The 14,405-nt window shown below is 39.6% G+C and overlaps 1 protein-coding gene across 6 annotated transcripts in view; it reads right to left on the bottom strand.

Moving 5' to 3' along the window:
- Nucleotides 1–14,405, bottom strand: part of LOC126336313 (E3 ubiquitin-protein ligase UBR5) — a 322,944-nt gene that overhangs the window by 173,443 nt on the left and 135,096 nt on the right. For all 6 annotated transcript variants that reach the window (XM_049999857.1, XM_049999858.1, XM_049999854.1 and 3 more), the window contains exons 21-22: nt 4,145–4,272; nt 1,525–1,629 (exon numbers count right to left, since the gene is read on the bottom strand). In XM_049999857.1, coding sequence (XP_049855814.1) covers nt 1,525–1,629; nt 4,145–4,272 — 233 coding nt within the window. The remainder of the gene's footprint in view (nt 1–1,524; nt 1,630–4,144; nt 4,273–14,405) is intronic.

Genomic DNA, 14,405 nt, shown 5'->3' with positions numbered 1-14,405 from the left:
GCAGTAATCGTTTCGGATCTGAAAAATGGGCCAATGATTCCTTTGGAAGAAATGGCGGCCCAGACCAGTACTTTTTGAGGATGCAGGGACGATGGGACTGCAACATGGGGCTTTTCGGTTCCCTATATGCGCCAGTTCTGTTTATTGACGAAGCCGTCCAGGTAAAAATAAGCATCGTCAGTAAAGCAAATGCTGCCCACTTGCATATCGCCGTCATCAACCCTGTGCACTATATCGTTAGTGAACGTCTCTCGTGCAGCAATGGTAGCGGCACTGAGGGGTTGCCGCATTTGAATTTTGTATGGATAGAGGTGTAAACTCTGGCGCATGAGACGATAGGTGGACGTTGGTGTCATTTGGACCGCAGCTGCAACACGGCAAACGGAAACCCGAGGCCGCTGTTGGATCATCTGCTGCACTAGCTGCGCGTTGCCCTCTATGTTTGCCGTACGCGGTCGCCCTACCTTTCCAGCACGTTCATCCGTCACATTCCCAGTCCGTTGAAATTTTTCAAACAGGTCCTTTATTGTATCGCTTTTCGGTCCTTTGGTTACATTAAACCTCTGTTGAAAACTTCGTCTTGTTGCAACAACACTGTGTTCTAGGCGGTGGAATTCCAACACCAGAAAAATCCTCTGTTCTAAGGAATAAACCATGTTGTCCACAGCACACTTGCACGTTGTGAACAGCACACGCTTACAGCAGAAAGACGACGTACAGAATGGCGCACCCACAGACTGCGTTGTCTTCTATATCTTTCACATCACTTGCAGCGCCATCTGTTGTTGAAAATTGTAACTACTGTAATTTCGAAAGTTTGTCCGCCTGAAAATGTACTGTTGTCCCAAGCATATTGCAACAAACGGTGTATTTCTATCGCTGCTTGTTTAGTTTTTATTGCCGTTTCAAATGTACCAGTCATTTTTGAAACATCCTGTATTATGGTTTCCAGCAAGTGGACAGAAAACAAAAAATGACCGCAAATCTTACGATTCTTAGTTGGCTTGATTACTTTTTACGCCTAACTAGAACCTATAACATATAAAGACTATATAGGAACTGCAATCTCTGCTGAAGCGTGAACTGATCAGGAATGAAAAGCAACACACGGTACAGAAGTTTATGTCTCTCCACAGATGATAATATGTACCAAAGTGTGTCAAACGGGGTACTGTGAACAAGAAACTAATTCCCAAGAATACACAACTAACTGTCCGAATTTATTATAACTGATTCCATAATCTCTCACAGCAACTCAAAGAGAAATCACTTACAAAATTACATGGAGTACTGCAGCAATAAAATCTAGGTGGTTCTCCCATGATACAAGCAACTACCTACAAAGATTATCTACCAGTCCCATCTTCTTCCAATCTGGTATACCAAGGATTCTTCTTGCATTTTGCTTTCTATAAGATCAAGCTCTTGTCTCATTCCAAGCTCGTTTTGAAAATGCTTACTATGCACCACTTTAAATCTGCAAAGAACTGAGAAACTACCACTGCCATATCCTATTCATCTTACCTGACATTATCATTCCTCGCACTGCAGACCAATCATTCAACAACCTTTCCAGACCACGACGACTAAATCTAGGAGGTTCAAGGTCGTGGTCAGGCATATCAGGTTCTGGAAGTAAACAGAAACAGAAAAATAACCGTAAGATCTACTTGTACTGTGAGCATACTTATGAGGGTTATTCAGAAAGTAGGGAAAGATTAAATACAAGAAATACATTTTATTATATACATCTAAAAGAGCGACTGATATACTACTTTCCCACACAGTCAGCAAACACAATGAGGCACTTATCATAGCAGTGGACAAGCTTTTAAAGACCTTTGTCATAAAATTCCGCCGACTGAGACTTCAGCCAGTGAGTCACACCCACCTGTAGCTCTGCATCGTTGTAAGCCAATTCTTTATCTTGCGAAACAATTGGAAGTCGCTTGGTGCACGATTGGGGTGGTAGGGCGGATGAAGGAAAATTTCCATTTGAATGAATTAAGGAGTTCTTTAGTGCGGTGTGCCGTGTGAGGTCGGACATTGTTGTGCAAAAACAAAATTTTGGACATCAGCTTTCCTCAGCATTCGTTTTGAACTGCTCTTCTAAAGCTGTGCAAAGTTTGACAGTAGCAGGCAGAATTTATAGTTGCTCCACGTTCGAGAAAATCAATAAGAAGCACACCTTGCCTACCCCAAAACACTGTAGCCATGAACTTCCTTGAAGACAAGGTTTGCAAACATTTTCTTGATTTTTGGGGGGACCTTGTGTGCCTCCACTCCATGGACTGTAATTTTGTCTCGGAATTGACATGTTTCACTGAAGTATCGTCACTGGTTAACATTCAATCCAGCAATGAGTCGCCATGTTTGTGGTAGGCCTCCACAAATGTCAACATTGCCCCCATTCACTATTCTTTATGGTGCTCTGTAAGCATTTTTGGCAACCATCATGCACGAAAGTTGTGGTGGCCTAGCTTTTGAGTGAAAATTTCAAATGACAAAGCCTGTGAAACCTGTGGAAAAGTAAGCAAAAGCTCTGTTATTGTGAAGCGACGGTTTTCATGAATCATTTCATCAACTTTGGCGACAAGATCATCCATTCTTCTCTTCATCATGAATAATGGTTTCGCCATTTTTAAACCGAATGCACCATTTCCAGATGGAACACTAACTAATTACGTTGTTTCCGTACACTTCGCACAGTTCACAATAAATTTCTATAGGTTTTAGGTTTTTGTCAACAAAAACCTAACCACCAGAGATTTACATTCAAGATACATTCTGGTGTTATTGGAATTCTGTTCAAGAGTGTATAAAGCTAGTCATAAGAGGCTGGTTAAGCCACACTTAAAACCTTCAAGTGCACAAAAACTGAGATGGAAATCAATCAGAAGTATTACTCACTGGTTTTTACATAAATCCAAACATATTTCATTCCACCTTTCTTCATCTTCATCTTCAGTTATTTTTTCCTACATTGCTGGATTATGTACGACATTCTGCACAATACTTTATGCTGACAGCTAGTTATACATAGTTTAGAAATATTCATTTGTATTTGTTGACGATATGTACATACCAGCAAAACATGATTTTGCACAACTTCTCTCGCAAGCAACACTTTACAACATTACAAAACACAGTGCATGTGTTGCACCTGTGTGTAAAGTCACTGTTTATCAACAAGCTTCCAATGTACAGAGAGTCACATAAAACCTCACAATGTAGAAAAAATTAAGTACTAAACACAGAGTAGCTGCTGAAGCATGTCTGGGTTCACATACAAACAGTTGTTTGCATAACAGGCAGATCAGAAACCCAGTAATTTAAGCCTTTCACTGCTGTGGACATGTATACACCTCCTGCTAAGCTGTTCCCCAGATGTGCTTTCCTACATTGCAATGGACGTCTTCAAGCATCATGAGCTACTAAGCTCTTACTGCTGCAGACGAGTTACTTCCACATACTGGTGAGGGGGGGGGGGGGGGAAGTTTCAAGTAATTATCATAGAACGTATGTGCCTCACTGTGCGCTATGATTTGCGAGAAACCTCATTTAGATATACTGAATCTTTTATGAGATATGACGGTTATTATGACCACACAATTCACGATGTACAAGAATGTGAATGGGTGCATCATGCACGACCCTATGCTGGATTGAAGCCCAGTAACTCGAGATATAAAAAGAGATATCGTTCCCCTCTCAGCTTTAAATAACATTTCGGTATGTATCACATTTCATTCACTGCAATGTATGTGCTAAAATCAACCATACACTAAGTTTACATAATGTGTTTTTACATCTGTAAACTCTTTAAAATATTGCGCACTATTTTAATTAATTTGAAGCAGTGCAGTAGTTTGACGGATAATGAAAAAAAATTCAGTTCTTTATCAAGTGAAGATATCACACTGTGAGGCTTGCAAAAATAAAATATTTTCACCAAACAGTATTTGAAAAATCACACAGTAAGTATTTCGCATCAACTGGAACACTGTGTCTCAGCACAGGCACCAGTATTTGACAAGCAATTCAGCTGTAACAAAAGCCATTCTCATCACAGAATGCGAAGAACATGTCTGTAGCAAGGAAAAGATTGATCAAAAGTCTTGATAGCACACATATAACAACCAACCTAGATCAGATGACGGAGTCTTCCTACTCGATGCAGATGCACTGCGGGGTCTTGATGCTCTGTACTGACGTTGCTCCAGAGACTGCCTACCAACAGTCTGCACCAGGAACAGCAGGATACTCTCCCCTCTGAAAATAAAGAATGATGAATATAAATAAAATAGAAAGAAACTTCCACATGGGAAAAATATATTAAAAACAAAGATTCCAAGACTTACCAAGCGGGAAAGCGCCGGCAGACAGGCACATGAACAAAACACACAAACACACACACAGAATTACTAGCTTTCGCAACCGATGGTTGCTTCTTCAGGAAGGAGAGGGAAAGACGAAAGGATGTGGGTTTTAAGGGAGAGGGTAAGGAGTCATTCCAATCCCGGGAGCGGAAAGACTTCCCTTAGGGGAAAAAAAGGGCAGGTGTACACTCGCGCACACACACACACACACACATATCCATCCGCACATACACAGACACAAGCCTGTGTGTGTGTCTGTGTATGTGCGGATGGATATGTGTGTGTGTGTGTGTGTGTGTGTGTGTGTGTGTGTGTGTGTGTGTGTGTGTGTGTGCGCGCGCGAGTGTAAACCTGTCCTTTTTTTCCCCTAAGGGAAGTCTTTCCGCTCCCGGGATTGGAATGACTCCTTACCCTCTCCCTTAAAACCCACATCCTTTCGTCTTTCCCTCTCCTTCCTGAAGAAGCAACCATCGGTTGCGAAAGCTAGTAATTCTGTGTGTGTGTTTGTGTGTTTTGTTCATGTGCCTGTCTGCCGGCGCTTTCCCGCTTGGTAAGTCTTGGAATCTTTGTTTTTAATGAATGATGAATATAGTTAGAGATGCTAAAATATTCCCTGCAACAACAAAATAAATAAAAGTTTGCATAAACATCTTTCGTTGGTTAATGCATGCTTTATTGCAGAGTACATATTTACACGTTCTGTGCAGTATTTCCACTTTTATGCACACACGGCCTGTCTCTAGCTAATTAGTTTAGGAATTTTACAACTGCAACATAAACTTAGCTCTTACAAAGCTCACTGCATTAGTGTAACAAATGATGCTGGTCATCTTATGTCTACTCGGACCAGTCCAGTAACTAGCAGAGAGTACCAGTCCCACTCAACAAGTTTTAACAAAGCGCATAATTTACATCACTGTCCCAAAACAAGAACTAACAGAGCCCCCCCCCCCTCCCCCCTGTTCTAAGATGACTAATAGAAGGCTTGAAGTGGAAACATGATGGGTTCTGTGACAAACTAGTTTCTGACTTCCTCAATTCAAGGGTAACCCTAAGTGGGTGAGGGATGCACTACACGTCAGATGCTGCTTTCCATATGGCTGACCATACGTGAAGGGCATACAAGGGTTTTTAGTTCACGTGACACTATCTGTTCCAGATAATGATAGCTGTAGGAGACTCCCACATACTAGGATAAGATTCAAAGAAATTGCTGCCACAGATGAAACAATTACAATCCTAGTGATTTACTGTTAAAGAATTCCCAAAAAACTGACTGTGTTTGAAGTAATTCTAGGCATAGAAAGTTATACACAAAATTGACAGCAGTAAAATCTAAGTTCATGTCACGAAGATAGACTAATGGGAAATGGGAATGGTGTATTTATCACAGTAGACAAGATACTCAACTCCACTGAGACAAACTGAAACTGCTACGAAGACCTTCTAGACAAGACTCAGTGTCAAGGATGGTCATAAATTTGTAATTAATCTTTCTACTGTCCCCAAGGTGTTCACCCAAATAAAACTGAAAACATTCAACAAACCCACAGTTTGCCCGCGAGAAAGCTCCACAATCTTACTATCATGAGTAGAGATCTTAATCAACCAACAACAAATTGCAAATATCACCATTTTTGTAAGCAGTGGATGTGACAAAACAAGACATCTTGTGAAATAGTTGTTGTTGTTGTTGTTGTCTTCAGTCCTGAGTATGGTTTGATGCAGCTCTCCATGCTACTCTATCCTGTGCAAGCTGCTTCATCTCACAGTACCTACTACAACCTACATCCTTCTGAATCTGCTTAGTGTACTCATCTCTCGGTCTCCCTCTACGATTTTTACCCTCCACGCTGCCCTCCAATGCTAAATTTGTGATCCCTTGATGCCTCAAAACATGTCCTACCAACCGATCCCTTTTTCTAGTCAAGTTGTGCCACAAACTTCTCTTCTCCCCAATCCTATTCAATACCTCCTCATTAGTTATGTGATCTATCCACCTTATCTTCAGTATTCTTCTGTAGCACCACATTTCGAATGCTTCTATTCTCTTCTTGTCCAAACTAGTTATCGTCCATGTTTCACTTCCATACATGGCTACACTCCAAACAAATACTTTCAGAAACGACTTCCTGATACATAAATCTATATTCGATGTTAAAAAATTAATCTTCTTCAGAAACGCTTTCCTTGCCATTGCCAGTCTACATTTTATATCCTCTCTACTTCGACCATCATCAGTTATTTTACTTCCTAAATAGCAAAACTCCTTTACTACTTTAAGTGTCTCATTTCCTAATCTAATTCCCTCAGCATCACCCGATTTAATTTGACTACATTCCATTATCCTCGTTTTGCTTTTGTTAATGTTCATCTCATATGCTCCTTTCAAGACACTGTCCATTCCGTTCAATTGCTCTTCCAAGTCCTTTGCCGTCTCTGACAGAATTACAATGTCATCGGCGAACCTCAAAGTTTTTACTTCGTCTCCATGAATTTTAATACCTACTCCAAATTTTTCTTTTGTTTCTTTTACTGCTTGCTCAATATACAGATTGAATAACATCGGGGAGAGGCTACAACCCTGTCTCACTCCTTTCACAACCACTGCTTCCCTTTCATGCCCCTCGACTCTTATGACTGCCATCTGGTTTCTGTACAAATTATAAATAGCCTTTCGCTCCCTGTATTTTACCCCTGCCACCTTTAGAATTTGAAAAAGAGTATTCCAGTCAACATTGTCAAAAGCTTTCTCTAAGTCTACAAATGCTAGAAACGTAGGTTTGCCTTTTCTTAATCTTTCTTCTAAGATAAGTCATAAGGTCAGTATTGCCTCACGTGTTCCAACATTTCGACGGAATCCAAACTGATCCTCCCCGAGGTCTGCATCTACCAGTTTTTCCATTCGTCTGTAAAGAATTCGCATTAGTATTTTGCAGCCGTGGCTTATTAAACTGGTAGTTCGGTAATTTTCACATCTGTCAGCACCTGCTTTCTTTGGGATTGGAATTATTATATTCTTCTTGAAGTCTGAGGGTATTTCGCCTGTCTCATATATCTTGCTCACCAGCTGGTAGAGTTTTGTCAGGACTGGTTGTCCCAAGGCCGTCAGTAGTTCTAATGGAATGTTGTCTACTCCGGGGGCCTTGTTTCGATTCAGGTCTTTCAGTGCTCTGTCAAACTCTTCACGCAGTATCGTATCTCCCATTTCATCTTCATCTACATCCTCTTCCATTTCCATAATATTGTCCTCAAGTACATCGCCCTTGTATAAACCTTCTATATACTCCTTCCACCTTTCTGCCTTCCCTTCTTTGCTTAGAACTGGGCTGCCATCTGAGCTCTTGATATTCATACACGTGGTTCTCTTCTCTCCAAAGGTCTCTTTAATTTTCCTGTAGGCAGTATCTCTCTTACCCCTAGTGAGATAAGCTTCTACATCCTTACATTTGTCCTCTAGCCATCCCTGTTTAGCCATTTTGCACTTCCTGTCGATCTCATTTTTGAGACGTTTGTATTCCTTTTTGCCTGCTTCATTTACTGCATTTTTATATTTTCTCCTTTCATCAATTAAATTCAATATTTCTTCTGTTACCCAAGGATTTCTAGCAGCCCTCGTCTTTGTACCTACTTTATCCTCTGCTGCCTTCACTACTACATCCCTCAGAGCTACCCATTCTTCTTCTACTGTATTTCTTTCCCCTATTCCTGTCAATTGTTCTCTTATGCTCTCCCTCAAACTCTGTACAACCTCTGGTTCTTTCAGTTTATCCAGGTCCCATCTCCTTAATTTCCCACATTTTTGCAGTTTCTTCAGTTTTAATCTGCAGGTCATAACCAATAGATTGTGGTCAGAGTCCACATCTGCCCCTGGAAATGTCTTACAACTTAAAATCTGGTTCCTAAATCTCTGTCTTACCATTATATAATCTATCTGATACCTTTTAGTATCTCCAGGGTTCTTCCACGTATACAACCTTCTTTCATGATTCTTAAACCAAGTGTTAGCTATGATTAAGTTGTGCTCTGTGCAAAATTCTACTAGGCGGCTTCCTCTTTCATTTCTTAGCCCCAATCCATATTCACCTATTATGTTTCCTTCTCTCCCTTTTCCTACACTCGAATTCCAGTCACCCATTACTATTAAATTTTCGTCTCCCTTCACTATCTGAATAATTTCTTTTATTTCATTGTACATTTCTTCAATTTCTTCATCATCTGCAGAGCTAGTTGGCATATAAACTTGTACTACTGTAGTAGGTGTGGGCTTCGTATCTATCTTGGCCACAATAATGCGTTCACTATGCTGTTTGCAGTAGCTTACCCGCATTCCTATTTTCCTATTCATTATTAAACCTACTCCTGCATTACCCCTATTTGATTGTGTGTTTATAACCCTGTAGTCACCTGACCAGAAGTCTTGTTCCTCCTGCCACCGAACTTCACTAATTCCCACTATACTAACTTTAATCTATCTATTTCCCTTTTTAAATTTTCTAACCTACCTGCCCGATTAAGGGATCTGACATTCCACGCTCCGATCCGTAGAACGCCAGTTTTCTTTCTCCTGATAACGACATCCTCCTGAGTAGTCCCCGCCCGGAGATCCGAATGGGAGACTATTTTACCTCCGGAATATTTTACCCAAGAGGATGCCATCATCATTTAATCATACAGTAAAGCTGCATGTCCTCGGGAAAAATTACGGCTGTAGTTTCCCCTTGCTTTCAGCCGTTTGCAGTACCAGCACAGCAAGGCCGTTTTGGTTAATGTTGCAAGGCCAGATCAGTCAATCATCCAGACTGTTGCCCCTGCAACTACTGAAAAGGCTGCTGCCCCTCTGAAATAGTATGAAAAGCTTTATCTAAAAATTACCTACAACACGTAGCTCAGGAGCTTACTCATGATGGAAATACATTAGACCCAACAGCAATGTATCTATATGATCTCTTTGGGGAGCTCATATTCAAACTGATAACAGTTACCATGAGACAATACTATTAACAATGACTGCTAAAACACAAAAACAGATGAAACAAAACAAGTAGAAAGTTTTGTGTATTTAGTAAGTTAAATAAATAGAGCATCATCTCAAATGTCAAAGAGGAATTCAAAGTATCTACCTATACAGGAGAACTGCGGCTCAAGCTTAAAATGATATACAGACATTTATGTCATAGAACAGTTCATGGTGGGAAAAACTCTCCACGGTAAACAGTCGCTAAACAGAAATTTCTATGCAAACAGTAATTTGTGTATAATAGCAGGTCTCAAGATTGAGTGGGTGGGAAAAACTCTCCACAGTAAACAGTCACTGAACAGAAATTTCTATGCAAACAGTAATTTGTGTATAATAGCAGGTCTCAAGATTGAGACATTCTGAATTAAATGTGTTTGGCCACCAAGAGGGCAATGTATGGTACAATATATCAACAAATCTCTCACAAGATACTATGAAATTCTGGCCCTACGAAGAAGCTGTGCATGGCACCACAGCTAGTGACCAGACACGGAGGTAGCATATCAAAATGAGAAATATTGAAGTGAAATTTTCAAGTGGTCTTTTATTGGGGAAGATACAGAAACGCTAGCCCAGTTTACTTCACACCACTCTGCAAAGATGAGTGATACAGATATTAGTGCCACTGAAACTGAGAAAAGTAAAAAATTGCAAATATTCTGTTAGACCCCACTGTCTGAAGGGTTCCCTATCAGATGCTATACAGAAATTGCAGCTTGGTTAGCCACAGTATTTACATCTATACACTGTAAACCACCACGGGGTGCATGGCAGAGGTCTTTTCCCAGTGTACCAGTTATTTCAAGTTTCTCCCTGTTTCATTCACCTATCGAGTGCAGGAAGAAAGATAAGATTGATTGAATGCCTCTGCACTTGCAGTGATTGTTCTAATCTTACCCTCACTGTGTCTATGTGAGCAATATGTTGGGGGTTATAGTATATACCTAAGAGTAATCACTGAAAGGTGGTTCTTGAAATTTTGTTAATAGACTTTCTCGGGATAATTTATGTATACCTTAAAGAGTCTTCCAGTTCAGTTCCTTCAGTATCACTGTGAGATTCTTCCATGAACTAAGAAAACCTGTGACCATTCTCTGTATACATTCAATATACCCCGTTATCCCTACCTGGTATGGGTCCCACACATTTTAACAATATTCTAGAACCCGTCACACGAGTGATTTGTAAGCAAGCTCCTTTGTTGACTGATTACAATTCTCCTGTATTCTACCAATAAACCTAAGTTTATCATCTGCTTTACCCACAACAGAACCTACATGACAATTCCATTTCATATCCCTACAAAATGTTACACACAGGTATTTATATGAGTTGGCCGATTCCAACAGTGAGTCACTGATATTATATTCATATGATATTACACTTTTTTCCTTTTGTGAAGGGCAAAATTTTACATTTTTGGACATTTAGAGCAAGTTGCCAATCTCTGCACCATGTTGAAATCTTGTCAAGATCTACCTGAATATTAATGCAGCTTCTTTCAGATAGTGCTTCATTATAGATAACTGCACGATCTGCAAAAAGCCTGATTTTACTATTAATATTGTCTGCAAGGTCATTAATATACAACATTAACAATAATATACAACATTAACAACAAGGGTCCCAACATACTTCCCTGGGGCACACCCGAAGTTACTTCTACATCTGATGATGATTCTCCATCCAAAGTAACATGCAGTGTCCTCCCTACCAAAACGTTCTCAATCAGGTTGCAAATTTCACTTGAGATCCCATATGATGTTACTTCTGACAATAAGCATAGGAGTGGTACTGCGTCAAACGCTTTTTGGAAATCAAGAAATACTGCATCTACCAGATTGCTTTAATCCAAATTTAGTATGGAATCTGACAGAGATTCCATTGGGGCCTGGAGCTTTGTTCAATTTTAATGATTTCAGCTGTTTCTCAACACCACTGACTCTACTACTTATATCATTCGTCTACTGAGTGCTACGGAAACTAAATTGAGGTGATCCTCCTTAGTTTTCCTTTGTAAAGGAAAATTTGAAAAGCATTTCAGCTTTTGCTTTGTTACCCTGAATTTCAGTTCCTGTCTCGTTCACTAGGGATCAGACATTAACTTTAGTACCACAAACAACCTTTACATATGACCAGGATTTCTTTGGGTTCTGTGAAGGATCACTTTACATTAATCTGCTATGGTAGTCACTGAAGGCATTTCTCTCTTGACAGCCAAATGCTTTCATTCAACATCTCTGTATCTATAGCCCCATGCTTTGTTTTTTCACACCTATTATGCAGTAATCTCTGTTTCTCTAGATGTTTCTTTACAGTGACTGTATACCATGGAGGTTCCCTCCCATTATGAACTGTTCTAATGGGTACATATCTATCCAGTGTGTGGTCAACTATTCTTTTAAACTTGAGCCAGTGTTCCTCTACATGCACCTGACTTGTACTAAAAGTTTCAAGTTCCTGACTGAGATATGACATGACTGATTTTCCGGCATTGCCATTCCGGCTTGAGATACAGGAGTTGGCACTCTGTGTGTGTGCGTGTGTGTGGGGGGGGGGGGGGGGGGGACTCGCTAATCTATTGTTATTTTATTTTATTTACACATCAAGTTCCGTAGGACCAAATTGAGGGGCAAATTTCCCAAGATCTAGGAACATGTAAGCACATGAAATTGCAACATAAAAGTAGTAACAGATAAATATGAAATAATTATTAACCCAAAAAAAGTCAAGCCATAAGTTAAAGTAAATAAAATCAACAATGTAACATAAGAAACAGCTCAAGTTTTCAAGGAACTCCTCAACAGAATAGAAGGAGTGATCCATGAGGAAGCTCTTCAGTTTCGATTTGAAAGCGAGTAGATTACTCCTAAGATTTTTTAATTCTTGTGGTAGCTTACTGAAAATGGATGCAGCAGTATACTGCACACCTTTCTGCACAAGACTTACGGTTGCCCGATACAACTGCAAGGTGGATTTCTGCCGAGTATTAACTGATTACTCTTGGGAATAAGCTGATATTACTAACAAGGAATGACAGTAAAGGATATATTCATTGAGAGGCCAATGTCAAAATACCCAGACTCCAGAAGCTGGGCCATTACGGAATATGGGGGGATGACTCACAATTGGTTCACCTCTTACTTTAACAACAGACAGCGAAAGGTCATTATTCACAGTATTAAGAATGGCTGTGATGTGGGGTCTGAGTGAGGTACGGTCAGGACGAAGGATGAGGGATCAGTATTGGGGCCACTCCTGTTCCTTATTTATATTAATGATATGCCCTCTAGTATTACGGGTACCTCTAAAATATTTCTGTCTGCTGATGACTCTAGCTTGGTAGTAAAGGACGTCGTGTGCAACATTGTCTATCTTTTCCTAAATTGTTGATGTTGCTCCCTAGAGTTTCCAGTGTTTGACATTACTGATTTTTTATCTACTTTACTGAACATATGCATCTTTCTGCTTTGTTTAGTTGTCCTTTGTACTTCGATAATCACTGTTGCCACAACCATGTCATGGTCACAGATATCAGTTTCAATGAGGACATCCTGAAAGAGATCAGGTCTATTCGTTCCCATTAGCTTGCAGATACAATTTCACATGCAGCTTCAATTTCTACTTAGTATATTTGAGTATCTTCTACACCATGACAAATAAACAGCCTCCATTTCCCTATAGTAATAATAATAATAATAATAATAATAATAATAATAATAATAATGGTTTATTTGTCCATAATAACTTTTACAGCCATGTACATACCCAGTAAGTACATACATGAACAATAATAATAGTTTAGTAGTAGAAATAACGTACATACAACATTAAAAATCCTTGATGGTGTACAAGCATTTAGCAATTAACAGCTGCTTTAATTTTATTTTAAATGTTTCCTTTTAATGTTTTTTATGGTATTTGGCAAGTCTGTTGTAAAAAAATCTTCCAGCAGAAAATGGATTATGATCGGTTGCTTTTTTATTTCTGAATTTTATGCGATAATCTTCTTTCTTCCTTGTATTATAACGACAGATATCACTATTTATTATACTGTGCTCCATATTTTCTTTTAAAAACAGTGCAGTCCTTAGAACATATAATGAATACACTGTTAGTATATTATAGTTAATTAAGTATTCTCTACAGGATTGACGTTTACTAATATTCGCTATTATCCAAATTGCTCTCTTCTGGGCTCTAAAAGCCCTATCCATGTATACTGTTGGTGCCCCATACCAAATCTCAATACCGTATTGTAGGTGGGAGTGTCGATTCACACTTAAATTTTAGATAAATAAGAGACATGAATTTGCCGGCGCATTTACTGATATATGTGGATACTGTAGGCGAAATATGTTGCGATTAGAGTTAATAGTAACGAAATAATACATTAAAACGTCATGCCTACTGCGGCAGAATTACGGTATGTACTGAGAAAATGTAGTAAGCAACAACCTTTTTTCCTTTATTATTTTGTGGGAGGTGTCAACAAGAAAAATTTTCGTAAAGGTCTGAAATTGTATGTAACGTTTGTTGCTAGTCGCTAAGTGCTCTCATTCTCAAGTAGTGGATGCATAATTCTGCGTATTTTCCTGCAGTGGCATCTCATTGTTTATGATGTCATATCTCCTCAAGAATGTCTCCCCCCCCCCCCCCCCTCCCTTTCCCATCTAGGAACCTTCGTGGACATACGGAGAACAATCACCAAAATTTCATGGCAATTGGATGAATGGTTTGGGAATGCACAGAGGGCAGACATACACACATACATTTTTATATATAGAGATTGACAGTTACGTTATACTATATGACCTGTTTAAATTTTATAATTAATAGCTTAACATTTGGGGGGGGGGGGGGGGACGAGCAGTGGGAATCGAACCCGGGTCCGCTGCATGACAAGTCTTTACCTAATCAATTGCGCTACAATGATGTAACTGTTGAAACATTGTTTATTACCCTTTTCGGACGTTCGGAGAACAACTCACCAAAGTTTGATTGCA

The sequence above is a fragment of the Schistocerca gregaria genome, chromosome 2, assembly GCF_023897955.1.
Source record: "Schistocerca gregaria isolate iqSchGreg1 chromosome 2, iqSchGreg1.2, whole genome shotgun sequence".
Classification (NCBI taxonomy): Eukaryota; Metazoa; Arthropoda; class Insecta; order Orthoptera; family Acrididae; genus Schistocerca; species Schistocerca gregaria.
This window is presented reverse-complemented; position numbering and strand designations above follow the sequence as displayed.